Source organism: Gorilla gorilla, chromosome 16 (genome assembly GCF_029281585.2).
Source record: "Gorilla gorilla gorilla isolate KB3781 chromosome 16, NHGRI_mGorGor1-v2.1_pri, whole genome shotgun sequence".
NCBI lineage: Eukaryota > Metazoa > Chordata > Mammalia > Primates > Hominidae > Gorilla > Gorilla gorilla.
The window spans coordinates 76090054-76103294 of NC_073240.2; the positions used below are offsets into that span (position 1 = coordinate 76090054).

General features: G+C 52.6%; 1 protein-coding gene across 1 annotated transcript; it reads right to left on the minus strand.

The window, feature by feature from the left end:
- Nucleotides 1–4469: 4469 nt before the first annotated feature.
- LOC101143702 (large ribosomal subunit protein eL42-like) lies at nt 4470–4829 on the minus strand. Its single transcript, XM_019010517.4, has one exon. The coding sequence runs from the start codon at nt 4785–4787 to the stop codon at nt 4470–4472; it is 318 nt and encodes a 105-aa protein (XP_018866062.3). The 5' UTR covers nt 4788–4829.
- Nucleotides 4830–13241: the final 8412 nt, after the last annotated feature.

Consider the following 13241-nt stretch of genomic DNA (forward strand, 5'->3'; position numbering starts at 1 on the left):
GGTGTTCATAATGAGATTGGCTTTAACAAATTAAACATGAGATGGGAAAGTGACCAAATGCATGAGGAAGAAGAAAAAAATTCCAGAAGAATAAATCTTTCTACCATCCTTTGTCCATGTGTCTGTGTGGGTGGACAAGGGAATACTGTGTAAGAATGGGTGCAGCTTGTTCAAAGATAAACTGTAGTTGAAAGTTGCAGCCTGCATTGATAGTTGCCCCTAGTTTAGCAAGCTGCCTGAGTGGGCTCCGAAATGGAGACATATCTGATTTGCAGAGGCAGGGCAGGAGGGCTAAATTGCCACAAATAAGAATAAAAGAACAGGAGTTTCAAACAGGAATGGGGGTGGGTAGAAACCCAAGAAGGCGTCAGCAAGCTGTGACCTGAGTGGGGTGTAGCAGCACAGGAAACAGCTCTGATGGGTTTTCAAACAAGGACGGCTACTGTTTAATCGTCCCCGTTGCTTGTGCTGAGCTGCGATGTCATTCTTCTCAATCTCCTGACCTTTGGTCAAAGCCTAACATCAACCCTGCTTTATGACCATCCGTGCTGAGAGAGTCAGTGCTAAGGGGTGAGGGGGCATGAAGCCTGGGGAGGACCGGGCCTGGAGGCCATGGGCACTGGGCAAGTTGCTGAGTGGGGAGTTGGCCTGGAGAAACATAAGCCCCTTTGCCATCCTCAGAGTCACTAGGGGTGCCGGATTCCTGCCAGGCACAGGATGTCCAGCCAGAGTAGCATCTAGCTCCTGAAATCCAGCACATGCTCTCCTCCCAAGTCAGGTGTCCTGGCCCAGGGCTCTGTCTGCAGAGAGTGGTGCCTTTGGGCTGGCAGTGGTCCTGCATGGATCCTCTGCTGAAAGCTAAGGACCTTGGGTCCTAGGCACAGGGCAGGCCCTGGGCTACTGCTCTAGACTTCCTGAGTCAGAGAAAGCCCCGCTGGACCTCCCAAGGCCTCATCCTGGCACCTGAGTCAGCCTCCTCCCTCTTTCTGAGCCACCCTCGGCTGACCTCCCCCAGCCAGCCTGCCTCTAAAAGTGGGGCTTCATAGGGACATTGTAATGGGGGAGCAGACTCCAGGTCTAGTTCATTTATTTATCCATCCTTTCCTGTTGTTTATACTGACCTGTATGCCAGATACATAGGTTTTCTTTTTCTTTTTTTCATTGCACTCAGGCTGGAGTGCAATGGCATGATCTTGGCTCACTGCAATCTCCGCCTCCTGGGTTCAAGAGATTCTCCTGCCTCAGCCTCCTGAGTAGTTGGGATTACAGGCACCTGCCACCACACTCAGCTAATTTTTGTATTTTTAGTAGAGAGGGGGTTTCACCATGTTGGTCAGGCTGGTCTCAATCTCCTGACCTCAGGTGATCCAAAGTGCTGAGATTATAGGTACGAACCACTGCACCCGACTGATACATAGGTTTTCTAAATTAGTCCTACAATACACCAAAACATAGGTTGTGTTTTTGTTTTTTTGAGACAGGGTCTTGCCGTGTCACTTAGACTGGAGTGCAGTAGCATGATCACAGCTCACTGTAGCCTTGACCTCCCAGGCTCAAGTGATCCTCCAACCTCAGCCTCCTGAATAGCTGGGACCATAGGCGTGTGCCGCCACACCCAGGTAATTTTTAAAATTTTTGTGCAGATAGGGTCTCACTATATTGCCCGGGCTGGTCTCAAACTCCTGGGCTCAAGAAGTCCTCCTGTCTCCCAAAGTGCTGGAATTATAGGCATGAACCACTGCACCCGAATGGTATTTTTATTCTTTTCTTTTTTTTTTTTTTTGAGACAGAGTCTTGCTCTGTTGCCCAGGTTGGAGTGCAGTGGCATGATCTCGGCTCACTGCAACCTCTACCTCCTGGGTTCACGCCATTCTCTTGCCTCAGCCTCCGGAGTAGCTGGGACTACAGGCGCCCGCAACCACGCCCGGCTAATTTTTTCTATTTTTTTCTAGTAGAGATGGGGTTTCACCGTGTTAGCCAGGATGGTCTTGATCTCCTGACCTTGTGATCCACCCGCCTCAGCCTCCCAAAGTGTGGGGATTACAGGCGTGAGCCACCGCGCCCAGCCGGCATTTTTATTCTTAAATTACAGATGAGGAAACTGAGGGGCCGGGGTAGCTGGGACACAAGTCCTGTCTGAATTGTGCTGGTCTTCCAGCTTGGTGGGGTGGGATGGAGGCAGCCTGGGCTGGGGACCTGAAAGCAGAAGAGGGGATGAAGGGAACTGGGTAGGCTTGTGGACCACAGGCCCACATGGCAGCCACACCCTGGCAAGAGAGGGGATTGTGAAACAGAAGGCAGGTGGGGTTCAGGACAAAGATGGGAAAATGGGGGCAGGGAGCAAGAGACCCTCCAGGCCTTGCAGATGCAGGAGTTGAGCAGGTAGAGGATAGATGGGGTGGAAGGGAGGTGGGTGCCCAACAGGGATGACCCTGCAGGTGAGGTCCTGGGCAGTAAGCGATGAAACTACTTTGAGTGGGGGCAGCCCACCCAATACCTCCTCCTCTGGGCTAAAGAGGAGGGAGGGGAACTAGCTGGGCGATCTGTGCATTCAGCCATCCCTAGGGGCTGTCCAGGGGCACTTGTCCCCAGAGAGGAAGGCCAGCTCTGTCCTTGGAGGATGAGAGTGAGTAAGCAGACAAGCACCGTGCTAGCTGCGTTTCATTCAAGATCTTCCCACCACACCCAGTAAGAAAGGCATGACACTAGGAGTTTGAAACCAGCCTGGGCAACAGAGCGAGACCTTGTCTCTATAAAAAATTTTTAAAAATTAGCCAGGTGTGGTGGCACATGCCTATAGTTTCTTTTTTTTTTTTTTTTTTTGAGATGGAGTCTCACTCTGTCGCCCAGGTTGGAGTGCAGTGGTGCGATCTTGGCTCACTGCAAGGTCTGCCTCCAGGGTTCACGCCATTCTTCCGCTTCAGCCTCCTGAGTAGCTGGGACTACAGGCACCCGCCACCACGGCTGGCTAATTTTTTGTATTTTTAGTAGAGACGGGGTTTCACCATGTTAGCCAGGATGGTCTCGATCTCCTGACCTCGTGATCTGCCCACCTCGGCCTCCCAAAGTGCTGGGATTACAGGCGTGAGCCACCGCGCCTGGCCAATGCCTATAGTTTCAGTTACTTGGGAGGCTGAAGTGGGAGGATCACTTGAGCCCAGGAGTTCAAGGCTGCAGTGAGCCATGGTGGCACCACCACCTCCAGCCTGGGGGACAGAATGAGACCCTGTCTCTAAAGAAAAAAAAATGGCATGACAGCCCCATTTTAGAGATGAGAAAACTTTGGCCAGCCATGTCCAATGGCCTGCCTGAGGTCACAGAGTTAGGCTGGAGTGCAGCCAGGATGCAAACTTGCCTTTGCTAGTCTGTTGAAAGAGCTAGGTATAAATAGAAACCCCAAAGCAGTGGGTGCCAGGCACAGGACTGGAGGCTATGAGGGGAGCAGGGGTGACTGAATACCCCCACCCCAATACTACCCCCAAGGCATCTGCTTATTCTGGACCCAGAAGGAGAGGCTGGGGGCATTTCTAGGTATCCTGTGGATACCGCAGAGGTTATGCACACTCTGGCATAGTAAGCCAGGCAGAGTGGTCTGAGGGAAGGGAGTGGGGATGGGGGAGGGGGTAGAAGAGAAGGTAGGGAAGGAAGTCGGAGGAGGGACTGAGGGGGAGATGGAGAAAGGGCGGGGGAAGGAGGGAAGGAAGGGAGGGAGGGAGGGAGAGGGGGAGGGGAAGGGAGGGAGAGGGGGAGGGGGAGGGAGGGAAGTAAGGAAGGAAGGAAAGGGGGAGGGAGGGAAAGAAGGAAGTGGGGAGGGAGGGAGGGAGGGAAGGTTGGTTGCCGGCCATGGTTGCACGTGTGTGCCTGGCTGGTTCTGTGTCCCTCTGTGTGTGTGCATGCATGTGTTCGCATGTGCATGTGTACATGAGTGCAACAGTTTTTTCTCCTTGGTCCTCTAAGCTCCTGTGAGTCCTGCCGGGCCAGGAAGTCTCCATTTGGGGCATGGCATTGGGATCCCAGTCAATAGCCCTAGACTTGTCCACTGACATTGGGGGTGGGCAGGAGGGTTGGACAGGCAATAGGGAGGGGTAGGAGCGGTGAAGCCTTCAGGCTTGGGGTGGCTGGGAGGGGCAGTGAATGCCCCAGGCAGGCCTATACTCTGGGGGGCTTTCTTGGTTGTTCCAGGCCAGACAGTCCCCAACACGCATGTGTATTCCAGGCTGCACGGACCAGCTGGGATCCTTCCCCACCCCTTAGGCTTACTTTCTCCAGAAGCACTGGGCATTGCTGTGCCCATTCTGCACTGGGTTCTTCATATTCACAGTCAGTTGATCTGCCTGATTATCCCTTGATGTGGTTAATGGTTATCCTCATTTTTTTTTAAAGAATATCACTGTATTTATTTTCCTACAGGTGATTTTTCTATGGCTTCAGCATTTTCTCTTCAAATCAAAAGAAAAATTTCCCAAAGTTTAGTACTGGATCACTTGGCCCTTTCTCTTATCTCCTTCCAGTTCAAAATGCTTGCATCTCTTAATGGCCAGCATCCTCTTGGATCTGCAGTTAGGCTCAACACATTCCAGCCTTAGCACAACCTTCTTTGTGGTCTTAGCCTTCTTCCAGAAAATTGGCTTTGTCTGCCCACCATGGCTACTCTGCTTCCGATCATAGCACCTTTTTCCCTGGGCATACAAGGAATCCTTGCTCTTCTTATACTGTGTCACTTTGTGAGGCTGATGCTTGCCACACTTCTTACAGAAGGCTCTTCGGGTTTTAGGTACATTGACCATCTTTGCAGCACGGCTGTTCTGTCTATATGATGAAAACAAGAAACGGCGTCTGAGACCCTTACCTCGCCGCACAGCTCTCCCCTAACAGGAAAGGGCCCTCTTTTTTTTTTTTTTTTTTGAGACAGAGTCTCCCTCTGTTACCCAGGCTGGAGTGCAGTGGCACAATCTCAGCTCACTGCAACCTCCACCTCCTGGCTTCAAATGATTCTCCTGCCTTAGCCTCCAGAGTAGCTGGGACTACAGGCACGCACCATCATGCCCTGCTAAGTTTTATATTTTTAGTAGAGACGGGCACTCCATGTTGGCCAGGCTGGTCTCGAACTCCTACCTCAGGTAATCCACCCACCTTGGCCTCCCAAAGTGCTAGGATTACAGGTGTGAGCCACCACGCCCAGCCATCCTCATTTTTTTTTTTTTTTTTTGAGACAGTGTCTTGCTCTGTTGCCCTAGCTGGAGTACAGTGGTGTGATCATGGCTCACTGCAGCCTTGACTTCCTGGGCTCAATGATCCTCCCATCTCAGTCTCCTGAGCTGGGACCACAGGCACATGCCACTACCATGCCCAGTTAATTTTTTTTTTTTTTTTTTGCCAGGGGGAGATGGGGGTCTTGCTATGTTGCCTAGGCTGGCCTTGAACTCCTAGGCTCAAGCAGTCCTCCCACCTCGGCCTCCCAAAGTGCTAGGATTACAGGCGAAAGCCACCTTGCCTGGCCTTATCCTTTTTTTTTTTTTTTTGAGATGGAGTCTCGCTCTGTCGCCCAGGCTGGAGTGCAGTAGTGCAATCTTGGCTCGCCGCAAGCTCCGCCTCCTGAGTTCACGCCATTCTCCTGCCTCAGCCTACCAAGTAGCTGGGACTACAGGCGCGAGCCAACACACCCGGCTAATTTTTTGTATTTTTAGTAGAGACGGGGTTTCACTGTGTTAGCCAGGATGGTCTCCATCTCCTGACCTCGCCTGATCTGCCTGCCTCGGCCTCCCAAAGTGCTAGGATTACAGGGGTGAGCCACTGTGCCCGGCCCTCATTTTTTATATCGTGTAAACTGAGCCCCAGAGAGATGAAGTGACTTGCCTATGGCAGCACAGCTAAGAAGTAGCAGAAGCAGGATTTGAACCCAGGAAAACAGGGTACCAATCTCAGCCCCCAGCCCCTTCAGCATAGAGTGAGGGTCCCCTGCCTTCTACTCCACCCTACCCTCCCAGCCTCAGGAGCACATTCACAAGTACAGGTTGGGCCCCTCTTCTGTTCTGTGAGGCCTGTATCAATTTGTCATGGGGTGGAGAGCCCAGCTCCCTGGTGGAATCACATCAGGTCATAGTGACAGAGTCCCGGCTCCCCAGGGACTGACTCCCAGCCACAGCACTGGGAGCTGGGATAGCACTCTACCCCACTGAACCTGCAGCACAGGGCCAGCCAGTCATGGAGCCCCTCAAATCCATTGGTGCACTGGGGGCCAGAGGGCTTGCAGGAGTGGATGAGAGGTGGCTCAGCCTTCAGTAGGCCCTGGCTGAGAAATAAAGAGGCTGTTCATGAGCGTAGATGTGGTTCTGGTCGGCTGGGCCCCAGGGATCCTGAGCAGGCCTTTCTTGTCTGAACCCAGATCTACTTCTTGGGTTTGCCAGCATTCCCTACCACCACCCTCAGCCCCACAGCCTGGCCGAGCAGTGGGCGCAGTCTCTCAACTTGCCCTGAATGCCTTCGCAGGCCTCTTGCCTTCAGGAGTTGCATGCTGCACCTTCTGGAAACAAACAGGGACCATGATACCAGGTGGGGCTAGGCTGCCACTCCTGCCCTCCCACTGGCTGCAGTCAGATGTCAGCACACGGCGCTGGGGGTGTGGGTCACAGGAAGGCCCTGTGAGCCTCTGGAAGGTTCTGCTCAGAAGAAACATCATGGGCAAGGAGGTCTGTGCAGGGGCTGCAGTCACCCCTCCGATTGCCTGTTACAGATGGGGAGCTGTGGAGGTTTCTGTGTCCCTTCCTTTTAACTGAACAACCCCAGCTGGACACAGTGGCTCACACCTGTAATCCCAGTACTTTGGGAGGCTGAGGCGGGTGGATCACCTGACATCAGGAGTTTGAGGCAAGCCTGACCAATATGGTGAAACCCTGTCTCTACTAAAAATACAAAAAAATTAGCCGGGCAGCTACTTGGGAGGCTGAGACAGGAGAATTGCTCGAACCTGGGAGACAGAGGTTGCAGTGAGCCGAGATCTCACCACTGCACTCCAAGCTGGGAGACAGAGTGAGACTCTCTCTCAAAAAAAAAAAAAAAAAAAAAAAAAAATATTGAACAACCCCTTTCCAGGCCTTTTGTCCCCATTAGGAGTGTCCTGTTGTGATCCCTGGCTACTGCCCCAGACTTAGGAATGGGGACAGAACTGGGCCTGGGAGCTGGGATTAGAATGGGCTGGGATTGGGATGAAGATGGGCTAGTCTGGGCTGGGCAGAGCTTGGGATGGGGGTGGGAGGCTTGAAAGCAGAGGGCTTTACTGGAATGACTGTTTATCCCCTGCCCACTCTGCATTGAGCCTGTCAACCTGAATGATGAGATTCAGGCAATATGATTAAATACTGAGTTTATTGGAGTGCAAAGTTTGAGGAAGGCACAGTCTCCAAAAAAAATGGGGTCCAAGGTGCTCTGAAGTAGAGAGATTTGAGGATCATTTATATAGGCAAGGATGTAAACAGGATTACATCATTTTTCATACATAGTTACAGCAATTGATTGGTTAAAGGCAGTGTTTCTTTTTTGGGAAAAGTATATTTCACATTCCACATAAGGATGTAATAGTTAAGGGGTCTTTCATCTCAGTCAAGGGGTCTTCTATCTTAGGGCCATCTGGTCTAAGCCAGGAACAAGGAAGGAAATTAATTTATAACAAAAGTTCAGTAATTAAGAGGTCAAGTTCTGTGACTCAGTCTCCAAAGGCAACCTTCCTCAGAGCCTAGTAACTGTTATTTTTGTTCTTGTTGTTTTGTTTGTTTTGTTTTTGGTTTTGAGACAGGGTCTTGCTCTGTCTCCCAGGCTGGGGTGCAGTAGCGCAATCACGGCTCACTGAAACCCCGACCTCCTGGGCTGGGCTCAAGCAATCCTCCCACCTCAGCCTCCTGAGTAGCTGGAACTACAGGTGTGCATCATCACCCCTGGCTTTTTTTTCTTTCTTTCTTTTTTTGGTATAGAGAAGGTCTCATTATGTTACCCAGGCTGGTCTCAAACTCCTGGGCCTGAGCAATCCTCTAGGTTTTGTCTCCCAAAGTGCTAGGATTACAGGTGTGAGCCACTGCACCTGGCCCCTAATAACTTTTAGAAGCCCTAAACAGATGATCCAGTTCCTTTCACAAGCCTGTGGAAAAATGGCAGACTGAGGAGGTGGTTTTGGCTCTCTGGCCTTCACAGAACTTCTTCCTAGAGAAGGGAAAGCAGACTTCAGCCCCACGTTGTTGGGAACAGGCCCCCAAATCTGGCCATAAACAGGCCCCAAAACTGGCCATAAACAAAATATCTGCAGCACTGTGACATGCTCGTGACGGCCACGATGCCCATGTTGAAGGTTATTGTTTTACCGGAATGAGGGCAAGGAATACCTGGCCCACCCAGAGCGGAAAACCGCTTAAGACATTACTGAACCACAAACAATAGCATGAGCGATCTGTGCCTTAAGGACACGCTCCTGCTGCAGATAACTAGCTAGACCCATCCCTTTATTACGGCCCATCCCTTTGTTTCCCATATGGGATACTTTTAGTTAATCTATAATCTATAGAAACAATGCTTATCACTCGCTTGCTGTCAATAAATATGTGGGTAAATCTCTGTTCATGGCTCTCAGCTCTGAAGGCTGTGAGTCCCCTGATTTCCCACTCTGCACTCTATATTTTTGTGTGTGAGTCTTTAATTCCTCTAGCGCTGCTGGGTTAGGGTCTCCACGACCAAGCTGGTCTCAGCACCACATCTTCTCAGAGTCCTGCCTGCTTCCTAGGAATTGGCCTGAGGAAGGAGGAACACGGGTTCACTGAGGCTCACTGCCTGCCGGGACTGATCCAGTGGCATTAGAACACTGGGCACCTGACCCTACCACAAACCTGGGGGCACAATTCATCATCCCACAGTCAAAGACCCTGGAGCTCAGAGAGGTTAAGAATTTTGCTTCAAGTCCCACAGCCAAGAGTGGCAAGTTGGGATCTGGGCCTGGATTAGGTGGCTGGTGCTGGTTTTGTCACCAGAGTATCCCTAAGAAGGCAATACTAATCCAAGCAAGGAGACACTAACAGGGGGTGTCATCACCAGGAAAGTGATGCAGCAGTTTCCCAGCAGTGAGACTTTTCTGGAAGGAGCTGGAGGCCCATTCTGGGGTCAAATGCTGCTGCAGCCAAGCCTCCTCCACAGCTGCAGGGCATTTGCCTGGCTCCTCCTGCTGGGGTTCTAATCTCATGCCTGGTCTTGGCTCAGGGTCAGCCCAAGGACACCTCTCAGTCTGGGGGCTGAGGTCAAGGCTGACTTCTGGCCTGTCTGGGTAACCTGCACCTCTCACCTGCACCGTTCACACTGGTTCCCTGGGCCTGACCTGTGTTCCCTTCACCAAGCCCGAGTTATACACTGTGGACTCCCACCCCCCATCAAGACCCCTCTCCCTGGCCAGTGCTGCTCTATGTCAGGGAGGGAGACAACAGGGGGCTTCCCTGGAATGCTCACCTTCTGCCCTGTGCCACCGCTGCTGGCTTCCCACCACATTGCTCCGCTGCTCACCACACTACCCACCTCTTGCCATCATCTCCGGAAGCTGGGGGCTGTGACCATTCTTGTTCCAATGTTAAAGATGGGGAATCTGAGCTCAGCAAGAGGAAGCCTTGACCTCCCCTTACTCCTGAGCCACTCCACTGTGACACGGTGCCCACACGTCCCCTGGCAGCACCTCACCTCTCCTTTCCTTTCTTGGCTGGAGGCTCTCTCTGACCCCACCACACAGGCTGTCCCCTACTCCCCGCTCTCAGCTCTGGCAGCCTTTCTAGCCAGAGCCCATAGTCCAGCGACTTGCGGCCTGACCATGGGCTGGGCTGGGGGGCATTCTACTCTCTTCAAGAGCTGAGGGACTGTCAGGTGAAAGATGGATGCCAGGGACTGAGGGGTCATCAGGGGGTGATGCCCGAGAGAGCCAGGAGGCCCCGGATGGAGGCCTGAAGGGATAAGCCAAGCTTCTTTCTAAATCCCTGGCTGTGCCAAAGCCACCCATGGAGACTTTCCCTTACTGACCTGACCTCAGCTGGATTTTGGCATCCTCCTGGCTTCCCCAGCCAGCCAGGGCACACTGACTAGACAGAGATGGCTGAGGAAGGTGTGTGTGGAGCTGACACAGGGGCCCTGGAAGTGCTGGAGAAGGCTCGTTCTGGGTGTGGACCCTCTTCTCCCTGCCCCTTACCCAATTCCCTGGGGGATTCTTTTGTTCCCCTGCCCTATGCTGGGGTGCAGGGAGGCCACCTGGGGCCTTGCCAGCCTGGACTTGCCTGAGCTCTGGGCCCTGAGGTCATGGAGACCTCCTGAAACCCTCCCCAGGGGAGCTGTTCGCAGGCAGACAGGCCCAATGAGGTGCTAATTACTGAACTAATTGGAGCCTGAGCTACAGATGACCTGGTTGACAGGAGGTGGGGACTGCTGGAGCAGAGGGGGCTGCGGAATAGGGTCTGGAGGGAGGTTGAGGGAGCCCAGAGCTGGTGCAGGGTGGGCTGTGTTTGTTCAGGAATTGTTGATTTATTAGCAATGATCAGCTCTTTGAAATGCGTTCTGGTCTCCTCCATATCTCTCCTGGCCCTGGGTTTCTCTCTGGGAAAAGATTGGTGTTCTGAAGCCACTGCTTGTTGGGAGGGGTTCATCAAGAACTTGGGGACAGAATGTTCTGCTCTGGTGAGTGACTCGAGCCGGAGGGAGGCCCACGGCCTGTCCTGAGGATTCCAGGCCTGCTGCAGCCAGCAGACGTGGCACTGCGTGGTCTTGGAGATGGGCTGTGAGAACAGAGTGACACCACTGAGCCGGGTCACCTTGGAGGGTTCTGGGGCTCACCCCACGCCTGGCTCTTTTGGACCTTGGCCTGCTCCTGCCCCTCTGTGAATACCTGGTAAGGGGCCAGTGACTCTAGAGGCCTCACAAATTGGAGATGACACTGTCTGCTCCCTGGAATGAGGGCAGGGGAGCTAAGGAGTCTACCTTGCTGCATCCAGAAAGGAAAAGCCTAGCACCCTCTCCCCTCCCCGAGACCCCCTTCTTCACAGCCCACCCTTCTGGCACAAGTCATTCTCAGCACCCTGGACCCAGGGAAGACTTTGGCCACATTGGGCCAGACCCCACCTCTCAGCAGGGTAGCATGTGGCTGTCACTCACCCATCTGCCAATGGGGAGCCCCATTGGCTCCCCAAGGCTCCTGGCACACTCTGCACTTTCTCTGGTCTTCAGACCTTTGGCTGCCTCCAGCTCTGCCCCCTGGGCTGCTTTCTGCCTAGTCAAGTCCTCTCCACTCCACAGGCAGGCTCCAGGTCCATCTGCATAGCAGGCTGAGCAGTGACCTTCTGCCTGATCTTCTGCAGCATCCCCTGCCCCCGCCCCTCCACACTCCACACACGGCCCAGGACCCACACTGTTGGTTATGAAAGCTGGGAGGCTAACCCCCTACCTGCTCTGAAGGCTTGTCCTCCTCTCTCCCAGAATGCTCTGAGAACTGAATGAAATGATGGATAAGAGAGGACCGTGGCAGTAACTGTGACAATTGCTCCAATTGTCTGAGTGCCTATTTCTGAGCCAGGCATGGTGCTATGTACTTTCTGCACAGGTCTCATAGCAACCCTCCAGGGCTGGAAGTTTTCCTATCCCCACTTCTCAATGAGGAAACTGAGGCTCAGAGAGGCCAAGCAACTGATTCAAAGTCACACAGTTCCTAAGTGACAGTTTGGGGACTCCAAAGTCACCATCTCTCACAATGGGAAGGGGGTTGTTGTTATTTTTTGGCCAGCCTGCTTCCTTCCCCCTTTCCCCTCCCTCCCTGCCTGCCATCATCTGCCTGGTGAGTTTGCATCACTCCTAGGGCCCGGGGGTCCAATTAGGGGACTCCCCCAGGGAAGTTGACTGAGGCAATCCATGCCCCAAGGGGGCCTCCCTGAGCTGAAGTTTTAATTAGCCATCACTGCTCTCCCTGAAACTCTGACCTGCCATGGCTCTACCATCCCAGGCTGGCCTTGTGGCAGGAGGCAGAAGGCAGGACTGGCGTTCAACCCAGCTGCGCAGCAGAAGCTGCCCTGGCAGAGCAGAGAGATGTGGCCAGGCTTCCCTCCCACACAGCTCTCTGCATCCACCTCAGCATCACCTCATTTAGTCCAGTAAACGGATTACAAAATAAATGGACTAAGCGACTTCATCCATTAAATAGATTAAATACATTAAATGAGCTAATATTTGTGAAGCATTTTAAACAGTGCCTGGTACATAGTAAAGACTAGGAGTGTTTGTTAAATTAGAAAAACAAGTCAGCAAGGATGAGGGGAACAAGGTACCACATAGGGCCCAGAACTATTCTTGGACATAAAGATGGCACATTCCTGGGTCACTTGGCAATGGTGGGTGGCCCATGTGTGGGCAGTCAGCATCTGTAATCCTGCCCCCTGCAATGTGGGAAGCTTGGGGTGTGGAGGGAGGGAATGGATGGATATGTGCCAGGCACTGCACTGAGCATTCATGCCCTGCAAGCCATCTTAAGAGATGGGTTACCATCCCATTTTTCAGAGAAGGTGGTCAAGGTTCACAGAAGCAATCAACATGTCCACAGCTGGCACGGTGGCTCATGCCTGTAATCCTAGCACTTTGGGGGGCCAAGTCAGGAGGTTTGCTTGAGGCCAGGAATTTGAGACTGGCCTGGTCAACATGGCAAAACCGCATCTCTACAAAAAAACAGAAAAATTAGGTGGGCGTGGTGATGCACACCTGTAGTTCCAGCTACTTGGGAGGCTGAGGTGGGAGGATCACTTGAGCCCAGTAGGTGGAGGTTGCAGTGAGCTGAGATCGCACCATTGTGCTCCAGCCTGAGTGACAGAGCCAGACTCCATCTCAAAAAACAAAAAAACAAAACAAAAAAAAAACATGTCCAAGAAAGCACAACCATGAGAGGCAGGGCAGGATTTATTGTTTATTATCATTATTATTTTTGGTTTTCTTTCTGTTTATTTGTTTTTGTTTAGGGCAGGATTTAGATCCAAAACCTAAGCCCTGCACACCAGAAAATCCGACTCCTTGTGCCCCTCCCACCCCTACTCAGGGCAAGAAGGCCACAGGGCCACACCCCCAGATGCAAAAGGGAGAAGGGTGCCCTTCTCTGCTCCCACTCAGCTTCCCCTCCACCTCCAGGAAACCTGAGGGCTCTGAGTATGGCTGTTTGTGTTGAGGACCCAAAACCCCTTTTCTGGGGCCAGGCTGTG